General features: G+C 34.8%; 1 protein-coding gene across 1 annotated transcript in view; it reads left to right on the forward strand.

The window, feature by feature from the left end:
- The window catches only part of RIMS2 (regulating synaptic membrane exocytosis 2), a 635,932-nt gene that overhangs the window by 162,464 nt on the left and 454,337 nt on the right, over positions 1-19,131 (forward strand). Inside the window, exons 9-10 of the mRNA XM_049700520.1 lie at positions 5,038-5,070; positions 5,472-5,558. Of these exons, the coding sequence (XP_049556477.1) occupies positions 5,038-5,070; positions 5,472-5,558 (120 nt within the window). The remainder of the gene's footprint in view (positions 1-5,037; positions 5,071-5,471; positions 5,559-19,131) is intronic.

Here is a 19,131-nt window from a genome sequence, read left to right on the forward strand (position 1 = left end):
ACATTTTAAAGTCTACTGAGACTTAATTAGTGGCCTGACATATGGTCTCTCCTGGAAGATGTCCCATTTCCACTCAAGAAGAATGTGTTTCCTGTTCTTGTTGGGTATTGTATTCTATATGTTTGTTTGACTTAGTTGGTTTATTGTGTCTTGGTGTGGGTCTCTTTGATTTCATCTTTTGGGGAATTTGTTCATTGTCTTTAATGTTTATATTAATGTATTTAATCAAATTTGAGAAAATTTCAGCCATTATTTCTTCAAATATTCTTTCTCCTCCTCTGGAATTCCCACATCAAACCAATGTCTGCTTAGTGGTGTCCCACAAGTCTCTTAGACTGTCTTTTCTTCAATCTGTTTTCTTTCTGTTCTTCAGATTCAGTACTTTTCATTGTTTCATCTTCAAGTTCACTGATTATTTCTCTTCCCTCCTCAAATCTGCCTCTGCATCCTTCTAGTGAATTTTTCATGTCCGTTTTTGTACTTTTTTGGGAAGGGGGAAATTTGTCTGGTCTAGTAATTGACACAAGGCAGATTAACAGAAAAAAAAATTTGTATGCACAGAGGTCTCATAGAAATGGAACACCTGAAGTGACCAAGGCAGGCTGTTTATAAAAAAAAATTAATTTTAGATAAAGAAACAATCATTTGTGAAGATTTAACAAAGGGGCTTGTACTTGTGGTAACAGACTAATGAAGAAGTCACACAGTTTTTTTATACAGCTTTCTTAGCCTTGAACTTCTTAATTCTGCTGATAAGGATGCTTTCTGTACTTTGGTTATGGGGGGATACTTTCACATTGGAGATTTCTTTCTTGCTTTCAGGGGGAAAGAGAAGGATCAGAGTGTTGTTTTCTTTTAAGTATTGTTTTTTTATTTTCTCACCAACTGATCTCAAGTAACTTTAATTCAAAATAATCTATATGCCCTTGTGGCGTGTCTTGGGGTAGCCTGCTCTCAGTCCCAACAGCTTTCAGTCCAGAATCCTTTTTGGGTTCTTTATAGGTTTTCTGTCTCTTTATTGGTATTTCCATATTGTTCACACGTTGTTTTCTTGACTTTCTCTACATTGTCAGTTCTTTGAGCATTTTGAAGATGATAGTTTTATTTTTTATTTTAAATTTTTTAAAATTAATTTTTATTGGAGTATAGTTGCTTTACAATGTTGTGTTAGTTTCCACTGTACAGCAAAATGAATCAGCTATACATATACATATATCTCCTCTTTTTTGGATTTCCTTCCCATTTAGGTCACTATAGTGCATTAAGTAGAGTTCCTTGTGCTATACAGTATGTTCTCATTAATTACCTATTTTATATATAGTATCAATAGTGTATATGTGTCAATTCCAATCTCCCAATTCCTCCCCCCAACCCCACCAATGTTGTTTTAAAGTCTTTGTCTAATAGATATGCCAGGTGTTTTTCAGGGACAGTTTTTGTTGTTCCTTTTTTTCCTTTGAGTGGCCCATACTTTCTGTTTCTCAGTATGCCTTGTGACTTTTTTGTTGGAAACTGGACATTTGAATCTAAATATGTGGTAACTCTGGAGATCAGATTCTCACCTTTCACTAAGTTTTATTATTTTCTGTTATTGTTTTTATTTTATTTTATTCTTTTTTGTTGTAGGCTGTCTCTGTGCTGAGGATCAGGTTGTGTTATAAACTTAAGGTCTTTTCTGAACCTGTTCCTTTCCCTGGGCAAATATGGTGACTTTCTGTTTTCTCTCATATACGCAGTTGCTTTTAAATGTTTCAGTCTTTAATGTCTGGCTTCTAAAAGGAGAAAAATAGAAAAACAAAGGTTGGGTGGGGGGGAAATGCCCAGGCTCTTTAAAAATATCCTGGAAGTCACCTTAGCCAAAGGGGGAGGGGCTTGTGACAATGGGGGGATTGCAACAACAATGGTCACTTACCTCTTTGTATGGACCTCTGAGATGAGAAGCAGTAATCAGGGATCAGAGCACAAATACGATATTTGGAGGACAGTGTCTTTTTTACCCACTCTTGCTCCTGCAAACTGTGTATAGGTTGCTCCGAGAACAGGTAAACAGCTACCTTCCATGGAGCAGGGTGGTAGGGGATGGGTAGCTGCCACTATGCTAAGAGCTCAAATTGACTGAAATTAACAGCAAGGTACAGTCCAAGCCTTCTTCTGAAGTTGAAAGCCTTCAGTAGACTCCAGATTTCCAAATTAGTTATGTCAGACAGATTGTGTAGGTTGTGGGGGCAGATTTCTGTTGCTTTCTACTTTGTCATCTTCCAAAATCCTCTCTTCTATTGTCTTTATTTTTGTCTTCCTTTTTGTTTTGTGTTTGCCTAGAGACTTCTTACTAAATAGTGTTTAAAGCTTGCAGTTGTTATAGTTGTAATCCTGTTATTATTCAGGAACTCTAATGATTTGGTGGTAAGGTGTTGCTACAGGACAAGCATTCAACAGTCCTATAATTAGGTCTTATTCTTCTAGTGTGCCTGAGTTAGGTATTTGCCTTCCCCCATGTTGAAGGCTGGAGGGAGCTGTAGTTTGGTATTGTCCTTCTCCCACATAAAAGGCTAGAGGGTGATATAATAGGTAATTACCTTCCACAGGCTTGTTTGGTTTTGGTAAAATGCCAGTTGGTTAGGCTCTGGTAAAATATTTTCCCTTGAGTTTAGGATTGTTAAAGAGAGCAGAGGGCTCTGGGAGTATTTCAAAATGGTTTCTTTCCCTTCCTCCTGCTTGATGCAGGAGGAAATTTTTCTTCGATCTTCACAGTGAGCAACTGGTATGGCTTTTGGAGATAAAATTTATGGAAGTGTGGTAGTATGCCCCAAACTGGGACTCCTTGGAATTTTAAACTCTCAATCTAGTCCACAGTGAGCCTCCAGCAATTGGCCAATTATAGTTAAAAGTGTTCCAACAGACAATGGCCCCAGGTGTGGGCTTCTGCTCCTGGGCTTGTACTCTTGGTAAACTGTGATAGTCTGGATCCACTTGTTTGTTTCTCTAGTTTTCATGGCAACAGTTTGCCTGCTCTATGACCTAAATTCTTTGATGACTCTAAGAAGAGCTATTGATTTTCGGTTTGTTCAGCTTTTTTCTTTTAAGGGTGGGAGTGATGATTTCCAAGCGTTTTATGTATCTTATTGGAAACTGGAAGCCCCTCATACACTTTCTGGAATGCAGGAATGTAGGAGTTCATTGTCAATAATGTTAATGTATTGTCAAAAAAATATATAATTACTTTTTAATATTACCAGTTCTTAAATTATTATCTCAACATGAATTTTAATTATGGTCTGATACTTTGAGGTTTGATTTTATCTAACATATTGGACAAAAGAAGAAAATTTTTATACTCTTGATTTAAATACAAGATAAATATTTTTACCACCGTATTTATGACACATATTTTATTTGGGAAGCTGATGTAAATGTTTGTATATTTCACATACAGATATTTTACAAAGCCCAGAAATAATTTCTGAATTGGTAATTTAAATTTTTATGTCTATTAATATTTTCAAGTACAGATTTTGAAATTAGAAACTGATTTATGATTAATATAAATTTGTTTATGGTAAAAACTTTTGTCACTAATTAAGAGCAAATATGATTCCTTGTCGAGAATCACCCAGGACTTCTTTAACAAATATCTTCTCCTCTTTTATGTATTCATTTAAATATTTTTGTTTATCATGCATATTATTTGGTGAAGGATACTCTTGAATTGTTCTCCATTTTGATGAACTGGTATGGTAATTTTTCTTTGTCATTATCTATATGGGTACTGTTTTGTTCTAAAACGTTAAGAGATTTTTATATCTTATTCTCAAAGAAATAACATGATAAGTTTTCTAGGTAGAATCCATTGTCACTATAGTTTGCTTGTATTTGTGTGTTTCTATATTTGGTGCTAAATATAGTATTTTACTATTAATCCATTATATCTCTATTCAAATACTAAATGATGTGGCTTTAGCTCTAGGTCAAAACTATTGTACTTTTTGAAGTTTATGCAGAGAACATGGGATATTCTTTTTTAGTTAATATAGAGAAATATAAATACCAATTATATTCATTGGGACACAAAAATGTATAAGGGTATACGTTTTCATTTATTGCTTATATCATTTAAAATAATAACACACTGAAAAAATCAATTTAATCTAAAGAGAATTTAATTTACAATGTTAATATAATTTCCTAATGAAAGTCCTAGATTTTGGTGACTCATTTTAGTTACCAATTCTTAGTCTTTCTTTGGGAAAGTAAAAGCTAATCAACTGATCACTGAGTCATCAGTTTATCTCTCAGGACCAGTCCCAGGCAAAGTGTGGGAAGCCACATTTCAGAGGCATCACTGTCCTTGTGTTTTATCTTTCTCCACCTTTTAAATATCCAGTGCTATTTCAGTGAAACACCGAGTTGATTATAGGTTAAATGCATTTTTAGTCTGTTATAGTTATATGAATAATTTACTTTAGCTTATGAATATTTTAAATTTAGTATATATAATTATTTTAGTAGCTGTTTTTAGGTATTAGATGCATAATCCCCCAATTCCTTTATCTGTTCCTTTGTGAAGTAAATGAATCCATTTGTAAGGCTTTTAAAATACATTTATAAAACCCTACATTTTATTTAAAATATTTATGCCTTTACTTCAATTTATATTAAGGAAGAAATTTTAAAAATAAAAAGAAAATCTGTTTATCTTCTGTAGGCCAAATATAACTGTGTTTAATATAATACTTTAAAATAATTATTTTAAATGCTTCAATATCAATATTAATGCAAATATGCAGCAAACTTGAGGACCAAATCATGGAATCATTAGGACAGGAGTAGAATTTTAATATCAGCCCTCTATTAAGAACAAATAATTCAACTTTTCCTTTTTGTGTCAAATTAATTCAAATGTATAATTCCAATTTATAGCAAAACATTAAGCTTTTCTATGTAACAAACCTCATTTTTCATTTTTATATGACCACAGATCTGTAGATAGAAATTTCTTCCTAGTATAGTGCACTCAGTTGTGCAAACTTATCTTTTTAGGGTCAAAGAAGAGCACAAACCACAACTGACACAGTAAGTAAATGTATTAAGAGTTCAGTAGGCTTGACTTCTGTACCTTTGCCACATTCTGCTTTCTGCACCTTGGATGGTATTAGCTTACACTAATACTGGATAGGCTGCAGCTAGTGTGTCTTCTGCTTTTTGACTCTCTGGCTTGTAAGAGAGCTGCCTGCAGCTTCTTACTTCATCTACATACTGACTAGATGTAGTTTTTTGCTGCCTGCTTGTGGACTGGTTAAGTATTCAAACTTAATTTCCCTATATTCTGACTGCCTGGATGATAATTGGAGCTCATATTTCCATTGGCTGTAGCTTTTGTGCCTGTGTATTTTTATTAGTATGGATAAGAAAACATTTGACCATTTGTTTTATTCATTTGGTTATTCAGTCACATTATTTGCTTATTTAAACAGGTGGTTTCCCTTTAGTGGGATCACTGAACTGGTAAATAACGTTCTCCAGCCCCAGCAAAAACAACAAAATGAAAAGGAGCCCCAGACGTAAGTAAGCTGATCTGTACAGACTAAATATTATCTCTAATAGCATAACATACTGAAGAGTATGTATTAAAATACTGCCCTTGGAATAACATTCCTCAGAAATGAAAATTGTTAGGTTATGAGTTTGATATTTTCACCTTTGATACTTCATATCCCATGGAAATATTAAAAGAAAACAAGGATAATTTATAGGGTAGTAAGAACGAAGAGGTAATTCTCCCCCCAACTTTAGTATAAATTATATAAACTGTATTTATCCAGTAAAATATCTTTCTCCAATATGCAGTATATTCCAAAGTATATTTCTTTCAAAAATAATTCCAGAAGACATTAAGAGGTATTTACCCCCCAATTCAATCTTTGGTCAAGTAGTTTTGGAAGGGTTCTTTTAAAAAAGGTTAAGAAGGTTTCTTTATTGTTATACTTCTGAGTGTCTAAATGTGCTCCAAGGTATTAGAACATACAATATTAACTAAATTTATGTGACTATTGAATCCTGTTTTCACTGAGTATTTCATTAGGTTATGAAACATAATTTGGGAAATCCAGCAATTTATTATCACATTGGTCTGAAACATTAAAAAATGTCAATTCCATTTATTTCAGTTATTAGTAGATTAAAATACACTCTTTAAGAAGTTGTTCATACTTGTATCTTTTTATCTTTGTGCAAGAAATATTATTTATGTTGTAAAGTGCAAGTTTCTTTGAGAATGTGAGAAAGATTGCATAGATTTAAATTCCACAGTCCCCATGATAACTGCTGTCTTACTCAGAAATGCTCTTACCAGTCAGCCTCTGCACTTCATAAAAGTAGGAATTATGTCTATGGAGTAGATGGTTTGGTTGTATGAATGGGTAGATTGAAAAGTGACATGAGCTCTAGGAGAGAACAAGAATACCTGCCAGGAGCCTTAAGATGAAACATTCAGAAAAACATTCACATTTTGCCTTTAATGAAAATAGAAGATAATGTCTTTTTGTTTTGTTATTATTGAGGGTAATCCCTCATCCATTTTATGTCACCTTGTATGCATTTTATTTTAAATTTGGTCAGTGTTTCATTTTCAACTGAAGTAAAACTGTATTGTGATATGCTTCTCCTACTAGCTGATAATGTATTTCTGCGGTTGGAATTGTTGCTGTATTTAAGCCAGTTGAAGTCAAGACCCGTATTTGTCTTGTCTACATTCTATCCTTGACATGTAGCAGAGTGACTGATCCATGGTAGGAACTCAATAAATGCGTCTTCACAACTGATTTTACATGTTTTACCCTTTTATGATGTTAAGAATACTGTGTCCCAAAGAATAGAAATAAATTCAATAATCTTTCTCTAATCAGCAAAAATTGTATTAAAATTGCACACAATGTCATTGTTTTGCTGATTTTTCTCTAAGGCACTGAAACATAATAAGGTAGTAAAATCAATAGCAAAATATAATTAGATGTGACTTTGTCTCAATTTTAAATGATGTCAGTTATGTATCTTGTTTGTAGGTTTTAGAAAATAATCAAGATTGTTATGTTATTTAGTAGATTACAGTGGACATTAAATAAAATAGATGTTTTGTTAATAACTTTAAAAAGTGATCACTAATTATTGAAACAAAATGACATTTGACTGGGATAAACAAAGATCAAGGCAAATTTGAAAAGCAATAGCTTTATTTCAATAATAAATATAGTTTGCTTTGATTTTCGGCTAGGAAGATTATAGGAGAAAAGACTAGTACTTTCTGATATTTTAAAAATTAATTCCAAATTAATAACTATTATTTCCATTAATGTTTCTTGGACAACTAATTCATTCTGCTTGTTCTGCGATTTATACAATTAAAAAAATCAGAACTAATAAGTTCTCTTAATAGCTACTTTCTTCATCTTACAATCTTATTGTGCTGAAGATTTTCTGATATATAATTTTCTAGGAGCTTTCCTTTTATCTTTCTGATCCACAGGTCAGGGTACTTCTGAATCTTCTCCTTTAATTCATCTTCTCTTTGATCAGAGTCTAGGACTTCTTATTTCTGAATCACCTCATTTGTTTCTCTCTTTGACTACCATTTGAGAAAGATAACATCCTATCTGCTTACTTTCTATTCACTCACCTATTAAATTATTTTGGAGAGTTGAATTCTAGGTATTCATTTTAATTTATAAATGTTAAAAAGTAGGACTTATGCTTTTCGTATTCTGTATGAACGTTTTCACAGTAGAATAACTAAGTAAATATTCTGTCAGATAGTATTTAAAAATCTAATATTTCCTGAACAGTAATTTCATTTTAATGAATTTCTATAAATCCCATGTTGTGATTTTCAGAGCTTTAATAATGTAGGTTCTTTGAGGTCTGTATTTTTGGAATTTGTTTATTTCATAGTTGTTTTTTAATGTAACAGGAATGTAATTTTGAACTTTGAATGTAATGTAATTTTGATTTCGGTAATTCATGTGAAAATATAGGTATAAGTAGAACAAAGTATCCCATTTTGACTTTCCATAAGTACTGAGGCATAGAAAATGGATTGAAACGATTTTCAGTTGTCAGTTCATTCATCTTTGCAGAAATTGATTAATATAAAAATTAAATAATTTTAAATTCTTTTCTTTCTTTCACTATTTTTTCACATTAATATTAAAATGAGGGAAAATTGTCTGTAAAGATAATATAATATAGGTTATATGTAGAGTGTAAATGAGTCTTTGGATAATTAAAATGGGCATACTAGGAAAAAATGATAAATGCTATTTAATGCAACTGTTATTTTAACTTGGTGTTGCCAATATGTAGCATAACATCAAAGGTAAGTTTTTTTTAATACAGATTAATTAAACCAATCAATTGGATTAGTTTGATTTTGAATTTTCATGTAATAACAGTTTTATTCATGTTGTGACATGTTAAATAATAAATGTACTTTTGAGGGCTTCCCTGGTGGCGCAGTGGTTGAGAGTCCACCTGCCGTTGCAGGGGACATGGGTTCGTGCCCCGGTCCGGGAAGATCCCACATGCCGCGGAGTGGCTGGGCCTGTGAGCCATGGCCGCTGAGCCTGCGTGTCCGGAGTCTGTGCTCTGCAACGGGAAAGGCCACAACAGTGAGAGGCCCGCATACCTCCCCCCCACCCCAAAAAAATGTACTTTTGAAATATTAGGAAAATCTAAAATTTGAAATATTGGAATGAGATGGCCACTAATATAGTAATCCTCTTTGATAATGAGGTATTTTAATAGGAAAACGATGCTAAGGGGAAGCGTGTTAGCATAGAGAAATCATGGGTGAAAGTTTTTAGGTAGCAAAGGGTTTGAGAGACACAAGGAAGACTAGTGTGGCTGTAATATAGTGGACAAGAGGGAGTGCGACAGGCAGTGAGGTTCTGAAGGTAGGACTCAGACGGGGCATTGTTTCTCTCGAGAGTGAGAAGGAGTTTGGATCTGAATGTCAGTATAAAGGGAAGATACTGAAAAGTTTTAAACATGGGAGTCACATAATTTAATTTATGTATAAAAATCTGGCTGTTCTGTGAGTAGAGTGAGTGAGGACGGAGGTCTAGAGAGTAATGAGGAGGCTTTTGTGAAGGACTTGACTAGAGATTATGATGACTTGGACCAGGTTGATGATACTGAAGATGGAGGGAAGTGGATTGGGGATATATTTGGAGGTTGAAATGACATGATTTGTTAGTGGAGTAGATTTAGAAGAAGTTAGTAAGGAAGATGAGAGAACCAAAGAGGACTGCCAGAATTCTGATTGGAAGAACTCATTGGGTGGTGATACCATTAACTATGATCAAGAAGGGGAAAGGATGAACAGGTTAGAGGTAGAAACTAAAACTGAAGTTTTAAATTTTTAAAGTTTAAGATGCTAATAAGTTAACCAGCTTTGAAGGAGAGATATGGATTAGCTGCAGATATAACTTTCAGAGTTGTCAGTATAATGCATAAAACTAGAAGAGGAGACAAGATGACGTAGGGAGAGAGTATGTGATGAAGAGCAGATAAGAAGGTCCAAGACTTAGCCCTGAAAATTCTCACACTGTGCATGGTACTAGGCATCCAGAGATAAAAGGACTATGGTTCCTGCTCTCAAATATTTCATATTCAAGAGGGAAAACATGCTGATAAGTAATTAAAAACAATATTGTGGAGACTTCTGGTTTCCTTTTTGACATATAGAGTTTGGAAGCTGTCACTCCCATCCTTACAATGAGAAAAATGCTGAAGAAACTGAAAATCAACAACTCTTCTTAGATCCCAGAAAACTGAGGACACAGGACAAATCAATGCCCTGACAACTGAAAGAAGAGGTGAATAAAGAGAATCACAGCTTCCTGGGAGCAGAAACCACCGGAGCTAGGAGCTGGTAGGAAATTGAGGAAATACTGAAGGCTGAGTGTGGACTAACTTAAGAGTTAAAAATTCTTGGAAATCCACCTTTAGGGGATCCTCCACCCCAGTTTTGTAAGTTTTACCTCCATGAACTCTACCAAGTTCTCAAGGTAAAGATCAGTGAAAAATTCCCTCATACTTTCACCAGGGGGATGGGAAAAGTAACCATTTTGACATACTCCCAGAGATTTTCATTCTCAAAGGAAACTACTTTGCCAGAGCCTAACCAACATGAGAGTAGAGAAATACCCAATTATTGTCCCCCTAACCTTCCTGTCTCTCCAAAACAGGAAAAGAAGCTGAGAAGCACTTGTGACAGTCACAGCCCAGGGGCACTAGCCCATGAAAAGACTAAGACTTATTTATAGGATTATAGAATGCTTCTCTTCCAAGTGTCAGTTTAGGGATCTAGGCTGCTTCCATCTTGTTGGCAAGCCAATTAGAACACATAGCTACCAGGATTGCTGCATCAGAGGAAGAGAGAAAGAATGGAAAACTCACATTTATTCTTTTTTTTTTTTTGAAGAAATAGAGACATTTTTAATTATTGTCAGTGATTACAAAATCTCTCTCTTAATAATTGATAGAACAAGTAGACAGAAAAATCAGTAAGTATACAGAAGACCTGAACAATACTATCAACCAACTGAATGGAATGAATTTTTTGAGAACATTTCTGCTCAACAACAGCAGAATACTCATTCTCTTAAAGTACACACAGAAATTTTACAAAATAGAACATATTCTATGAGCCATAAAACGTCTCAATAAATTTAAAAGAATTCAACCATAAAACTATGTGCTATGACCAAAATTATATTAGTTATTAATAACAGAAAGATATCTTAAAACTCCCCAAATGTTTGGAAACTATTATATAATCCATGGGTCAAAGGAAAAAAAAGGAAATTCGTATATATTTTGAACAGAAATAAATGAAAATACAGCATATTAATATTTGGGAGATGAAGCTGAGGCAATACTTATAGGGAAATTTATATGATGAAAGACTTACACACATTTATTCTTTTTTTTTTTTTTTCGCTATGCGGGCCTCTCACTGTTGTGGCCTCTGCCGTTGCGGAGCACAGGCTCCGGTCGCGCAGGTTCAGCGGCCATGGCTGATGGGCCCAGCCGCTCTGCTGCATGTGGGATCTTCCCGGACCGGGGCACGAACCCGTGTCCTCTGCATCGGCAGGCGGACTCTCAACCACTGTGCCACCAGGGAAGCCCTCACACATTTATTCTTAATTGTGTAAGACAGGAAGTGACATAGGTCACTTTTACTCATAGCTCATTGCCCAGAACTTGTCACAAGGCTCTTAACTAACTGCAAGGAAGTCTAGAAACTCCATGTCCTCATGAAGAGAGGGAACTCTATATAGTGAGCACTAGTAACATCTAGTACAGTTAGTTTACATTTGATTCTTATTTATTGCAATGAGATGGATATTTCAGGATGCCAAAAGATAAAGACACGCCAAAAGAATGCTGTAGTAGCAAAGATAACTCCAGTATTAGTCCCCATTCTTGGTACTGTTGGTTCTTCTGAAACTGCTGTAAGTAATGACTTGAGATCAAGGTCTAATTTTTACAATACTGAAGGGTAAGGTTAATAATATGAAGAAAATTCAAATACAGAAGTATCCTCTCAAAGGAAGGAAATTTGCTGTATGTAGTGTTTCAAGGAATACCAATTCAATTTTGTCAGTGGGATTACAAGGAGATTTCTTTGTATTCTCTTAGGTGGCAGTGAAAGGAGATTAAAAATAGGTTAACAGTGAAAATATTATGAAAGCATACTGAGAAACCCTTAGTTGAACATTAGAGATTACAAAGTACAGTAATAAATAGGATAAAGAGTAAACAAAATAATTTTTAAAGGGAGGAGCGAGATACCAGAAAATCATTCTTCTGTTCTTGGATGGAAGCTGTCTACTTTGGTTTGTCATCTGTTTGATCCAAGAGTCGTTGGTTAGCTCTTTCTCTCCAAAGACCATTTGTTTCTGGGGATTCTTAAGACTCTTTTATTTAAGGTCTCCTGATGGAGCAGATTTCCAACAGTCCATGCAAAATTGTTTGTGTCTTTTTAGTTGTGAAACATAAGTCCAAAGATCAACATTTTGAGGCTTTTGTTGAAGTGCTAATTGTTAACATGACTTATTAACAGTCTTTTCCATCATAATCCTGAGGTAGTTTTTCTGTCCTATCTCTTCCAGAAGACTAAATCTGTAGGTTTCAGGTCATAGAGTGTTCCTTAGAAGGATGTTTTGGAAATCCTGCTTGTACCTGTTGATGTTAAGACTAAGTGTATCACATGATTCCTTTGCTGTGCTTAATCATGTTAACTTGCAATAACGCTGACTCTAGGGTCAGAAGTGAAATACTAAATGCCTGGGCAGCCTATTATTAACTTATAAGGGAAAGCTGATAGATCTCCCCAAAAGTTGATTTTATTGTTTTGAAGGCTAATGACAATGGAAATTGAAGGGTCATTGAGAATATTGTTAATTTTACTTAAAAAATTCCACTTGTTTTTTTTCTACTTTTTCTTAAGCTTGAGGATGATATGGACAAAGATGTTTTCTTGTAAGCTACGTACTTCTTATTGGCGCTTGACTGGTCAAAGCAGTTGATATGGACTTGTGAAATAGTGAAGGCAGTTCCTGCACATAAATATGTTTCCAGGTCCAACATAGATAGTCTTCAACCTGAGTGGTCTAAAATTGACTGCATTTGTCATGTATCTTAGAACCACCTTAAATTCCTTTTGGCTCAAAAAAGGGATCAATAAATAAAGAAAAATTATGATGATAGATTGCTTGTTCAGAAAATGCATTTAGAAAAATTGATAAAAATTACCAAAGTGTTTATTGCCAAGTAAAGTTTTTATTAAAACATATGTAGTGAAAAGTGCACAATTTGAAAAATATACAGCTCATTGAATTCTCAGACAGTGAATATATCTGGAAATCATCACTGAAAGCAAGAAGCAGAACATTACCAGCCCTTCAGGATCTCTTCCTTATGCTTCCTTCCAGGCAGGACTGTCTACCACCCCAGGGGGTGGCTTTTATCTTGAATTTTTTCTAGCACCACATATTATTTTTGCCTACTTATATTTAGACTTCATACAAATAGAATCATATGGTATATTGTGCTATATTATTTTGCTTAATGTGTTTGTGAGATCCACTCATATGATTGCATATAGTTGTATTTCATTCATTCTCATGATTGTATGGTACTCTAGTATCTGAAAATACTACAGTTCATTTATGTTTTACTATTTCTGTACATTGCAGTTGTTTCCAGTTTTTGGCTATGAATAGTGCTGTGATATACATTCTGATGCCATTATTTTTTCTTACTACTTTGGAAAATTTTGTAGTTATTTGTGAAAGTGAAGTACTTCAGCTATTTAAAAATATTTTCAAACGTTAAATCTAGTTACTATGTCAGGGTGTCTATGTCTGTAGTTTCCCATTTATTTATTTGATAATGCTATAGATACCGTTTCTTGAGCATGCCCTACTGTTTGATGTTTTGGTGCCCCTGCATCTGGCCAAGAGAGGGAGAAAAGGCATTCCAGGGAGAGGAACAGGGTGATATGATCAGATTTGGATTTTAGAAAACCAGTAGAGTTGTAATAGTCACTTAGGCAGCTATTTAGAAGTTCAGAGGAGAGACCTGCTCTGTGACTGGGGTGGCCATCTATATGACATATGTTTATTCTTTTTTTTTTTTTGCGGTACACGGGCCTCTCACTGTTGTGGCCTCTCCCGTTGCGGAGCACAGGCTCCAGACGCGCAGGCCCAGCGGCCATGGCTCACGGGCCCAGCCGCTCAGCGGCATGTGGGATCTTCCCGGCCCGGGGCACGAACCTGTGTCCCCTGCATCGGCAGGCGGACTCTCAACCACTGCACCACCAGGGAAGCCCTATTCTTTTTTTAATAAAAGGACATTAGTCCGTTCTGTCAGTGGATTAGTAAAGCAGTGGCTTTTATACTTTTTAAAAAAACTTCCATCCATAAAAAGAAATATATTTTGCACTATAACCCAGTATACACATACCTACATAGAAATATACATATATATGTGTAATAGAAACAAGATATATGAAATCTTACTTGCACTCTTTCCAATGCTATGATCTATTCTATTTCATTAAAAATCATGAGTCTTGGCCTGCTAAATTGATTTTATGTCCTTATATTGGGTTGTACTCTGCAGTTTGAAAAGCACTCTATAATGTGTGTGACTGCATTTAATGATCACATTTTATAACTGCATGCCATGAACTTGTAGAAAGCACAACTTCAAACTCATCATCTAATGAAAGTCAGTGTTATGGAAATCATGAAAGTACACTTGTAAGATGTATGGGAAAACAACAACAGCAACAAAAAGCTATGTGGCTGGGCATAAAATTACCAGGCACAGCAGGAGTACTAGGAGCTAACAGATTGAAAAATTTCTGTTTTCTTAAAGAACTCAGAAGTGAAGAAATTTTACTTTGGAAAACAGTTCAATGAGTTGCTTTGGTGAGGATGGAGAAAATAGACATGAAAAAGTTGGATAAAACAGCTTTTTGAAATAAGAAAGTGGAAAAAGCAATATTTCTAAATTGATAAATTATTGTATATGTCTTTTAAATATTTATTTGTCATAAAAGTTTTAAATTAAATGTGAGTACACCTTTGACTCTTTTATCTGTATCAGGGATCTGCAAAATATGGCCTGTGGGTCAAATCCTGCCTGCTGCCAGTTTTTGTAAATAAACTTTTATTGGAACACAGTCAAGCTCATTTATTTGTTTATCTATGGCTTGTCTCACATCCCTTTGGCAAAACTGAGTAGCTGTGACAGAGACCCTATGATCCACAAGGCTTATAATATTTACTATCTGGACCTTTGCAGAAAAAGTTTGCTTACCTCTGATTTACATCACTGGAAACTTATGTATTTACCTTTATATTTATATTTATAAACTTAAATATGTAAGCTTATATATTTAAGATTGTTTAGACCTTTCATTGTATTTGGAGTTTGGTTCTGACAGTGTTGTTTTGGAGTGGAACAAACAAAAATCCCAATGAAATAGAATGCAGAGTCCATAAATAGACATTTGCACATGTGAGAACTAAGTATATGATAGATTGCTATCACAAATCAGGGGAAGAAAGGATGGTCTTTTTAATGGTGCTGGGAAAATAGAGTCTCTATACGCAAAAGCTTAAAATTAAGTTCTTGCATCACATCACATATAAAAATAAACTTTAGATCGATTAAAAGCCTAAATGTGAGGCAAAATTATAAAGCTATTAGAAGAAACTGTAGAATTTTTTGTGACTGACTCAGGGGTAAGTAAGGATTTTTATTATAGCCAGCCACCAAAACCACGAACCATGCAGGGAGAAACTGATGTATTAGAATGCAACAAAATTAAAGAATTCTGCTGAACAAAGAATAGAATTAGCCATCATTTGTCAGACTAGGACATTTGCTATGCTCAGCTTATAAAGAATTAACATATAGACTTTACAGGGTTCTTCTGCAAATCAGCAAAAACAAGTAAACAACCCCATAACCCCCCCACCCCGCCCCTGCCCCACCAGGAAAACCAATAGAGTTCTGGTAAAGGATGGCAGGAATAGGTAGTTCACAGGTAGGGCAGTTCAACTGGCTGAACTTCATTAGGAGTCAGAAAAATGTGAACTTAAAAAAATAAAACATCAGTTCATATCTACCCAAGCTGCAAAATTTAAAAAATTAAATAATATCATGTATAGGCAAGGGTAAGAGAAAACTGGAGCCTTCATACCCTGCTTGCAGGTGTGCTAACTGGGTTAAGCCATTTGGAGGGAAGTTCAGAAATATTTAGTGAACTTGAGTATGTCTATTATATTTCTGTATACATATCTCAGAGAAAAACATATGTGTTTATAAATATCTCATTACAGAAATATTACAATTTATTGGAAATATACAGTAATGAATTATAAAGGGCCAACTTATTTATTTACTAATTCTTTTTTAAATTGAAGTATAGTTGATTTACAATATCGTGTTAGTTTCAGGTGTACAGCACAGTGATTCAGTTATATATATAAATCTATTCTTTTTCAGAATAAAGTGCCAACTTTTAAAAAATAAAAGGATGAATAAAATGTAAATAGGGAACATTATACAGCCATTAAAATGTGTAAACTTACAGTTGTTGGAGCTTGGATTCTGCAGCAACATTGAATTTGTATCTGGCTTTACTTACTAGCAGTGTGACTGTAAGTAAAAATAGCTTCTCTGTAGAATACAATAATAGTAGAATATTTATAATAGTACCTATCTACCTGATACACAATAAGCACCATATGCATTAGCTATTGTTTATTCTATTTAGATTTTAATATAAAAATGTAAAGACTGGTTCCTGAGGGAAGGGAAGTCACATCGGGGAAGGGAAAATAGTTAATTAAAAAGGGAGCCAAGCATGGATCAGTGCAACCAAGCTCATGATCAACTCTATTTTGGATACCTACGGTTTAAAAACAGAGAAAGAAAGAAAATTTAAAAAAAGGTGTGCATTGTAATCTATCCTAGGAGGAAGCGAGAGCATGTATACAATATAAATGCCCTATAATGGATGCACCATAGTGAGTCTAAAGGGTGAGTGGCTTTAGCTGAAAGAGGGGAAAGAAGCAGTGCAAAAAATGAGGTTGAAGGGGTGAATGTGTGCGAGAACATTCAAGGCTTTGTATGTCTTCATAAGAAGACTTTTCTTCTTCTTAAAAACAATCAGAAGCCATTAGCGTATTTTAAGCAGTGAGATGACAAGATAATTTTTCTGTAGTATGCAGAAGGGGAGAAGTGTGGATGTGAGTAGCCTAGCCAGGAGGCTAGGTGGGCATTGATGGTAACAAGGCCTATGGTATTGACAATGGATTCAGAGACAAGCGGAAGGATTCAAGACATATTTAAGAAGTAAAGTTGAAAGGACTTAGATTAATTATGCATTTGAAGGAGGGAGATATTTCTAGAATAATTCTAGATTTCAGGCCTGCATAATTAAATGGTGGCACAATTCACTGAAATTGTGCACTGGCAGGAACACTGGCAAGGAATTTAGTTTAATAGGAAAATTAGGAGTTCGCTTTGATACGCACTGAATTCCAACTGGCACTGAGACTTCCAAATATTTAGAGATGTCAAGTAGGCAATTGAATATTGAAGCTCAGAGGAGAAGTTTGAGCTGAGGATTTACATTTATAAGTAATTTATATATAGGTGGAAATTGAAGTCTTAGGTGTGGGTATGATTGCCTAAGAAGACATAGAATGAAAAGAGAAGAGGGGCCTGAGTCTTGACCTTCAAAGGAGAGAGAAAATGAAAGGCAGATACAGGAAGAAAACCAGGAGAGTGTAATGAAAGCCCAGTGGGCATGTGAACATAATTTCAAGTATTGTTGAGAACTCAGTAAGATGGAGACTAAAAAATTTGTCCATTAGTTTTAGATACAGGGAGATCCTTGGTAAACTTTGTGAGAATTAAGAAGTAGACTGGAAATTAGATTAGATTGATTGAAGAGTGACTGGGGTGAGGAAGCAGAGATAGAATTTGACATATTTATAAATGGGAAGGGAAGAAATGCTCTTTTTGGCAAGGAATATAATTTAGCTCCCGAATCTGCCTGCACACCACCACTTCTACATATGGTAGTTTCTCATTTTATAGGACTGGAAGGATGAATACACAAAATCTCTGTATAAGTCCTCTCTTATCGCCTCAAGCTGTTATAGTCTAGTCCTATCTGAATTTCGGCTTCTCTCTCTCTTTGCTGCCTACAGCTGGGAAGATTTGATCCCATCCTACAGCCCTAATAATGCTGTAGTCTCTGGGATTACTACAGTTGTTATGTAAAAGAGTTTTAAATAGCTCTAATCTAGCACTTTGGGATACATAATTACTAATTTTTCTGCTAATGTGATTGGCCTTCTCCCTGTTTGTGAAATGGGGTTTCTACTTCCCTTGAGGCACTATTTTGTACAACAATTGACTTAACTAGATTTCTGCTTTTTGTTCCAATGTGACTTGGTAACTTGCCTAATACTCCAGTGCCTCTAGAACTAAAACAAAACATTACTCTAATTTTCTTCTTCTTTCTCTGTTTCCCAGTGGGGTTCAGCCATGTGCTGAAAGATATGCCAGAGATCATAAGTGTGTACACAGGTATACAGTAGAAATGTATAATATACCTCACCTATAGAAAGATAGTTCTTCTAAATGGTTGAGAGAAGCTATGATGCAGAGTTCATTCAGTGGTCCACTTAAAATCATCCTTGCTCTGGTACATGTTTATGAGCTTGGGTTTCCGTAGTGGTGCTTATTTTGTGTTAACAGAGATTCACTTAAACCTGGTGGGAGATCATCAGGGAAAAACAGTATGTTGTCTGAAGTTATAGAAAAAAATTGAGAAAACTGGCACGGCTATTTGAATTTACTAATATTAGGTGTGAAAAAGGAAGTCTGCTTTTGTGGTTAAGTAGGTAAAAGGACTTACATAGATCTATTTTTAATTTACCTACTGACTTTAGGTTAGCACTTTGAAACTAACTTTTTTAAAAGTCAGGCTTATTTGAGGTATAGTTTATTTGCAGTAAAATTCACCTTTAAAACATACACTTCACTGAATTCTGGAAAACATACATAGTTAAATATCTACCACCATAATCAAGACAGACTATTTCCTTCACCTCCAAACGTTCCTTGTGTCCATTTGTAGTTAATCCTCTTGGTCTACTTCAGCTCCTAGCAACCATTGTTCTGATTTCTGTCGTAATAATTTGCCTCTTTTTGAATGTTATATAAATGAAATCATATCATGTAAAAGTGGACAATCTGCGACCCATAGGCCAAATCTGGCCCACTGCCTGTTTTCAGTGTCCATAAATAATATTTTATTGGAACACAGCTATGCTCATTCATTTATATATTGCCATTGGTTGCTTTCTGGTTCATGCTTTTTAGATTTTATTGAAGATATGCTTGTCTAATCTAGCTAAGTAGTCTTTGTTTAACCCAAGGCCTCACTTTTTGTCAATGTTTCCATCTAGAAGTTTTATAGTTACAGTCATTTTATTTAGTTCTGTAATCTATTGTTTACGGTTCTGTAATACATTTAGTTAA

Source organism: Orcinus orca, chromosome 17 (genome assembly GCF_937001465.1).
Source record: "Orcinus orca chromosome 17, mOrcOrc1.1, whole genome shotgun sequence".
Lineage (NCBI taxonomy): Eukaryota > Metazoa > Chordata > Mammalia > Artiodactyla > Delphinidae > Orcinus > Orcinus orca.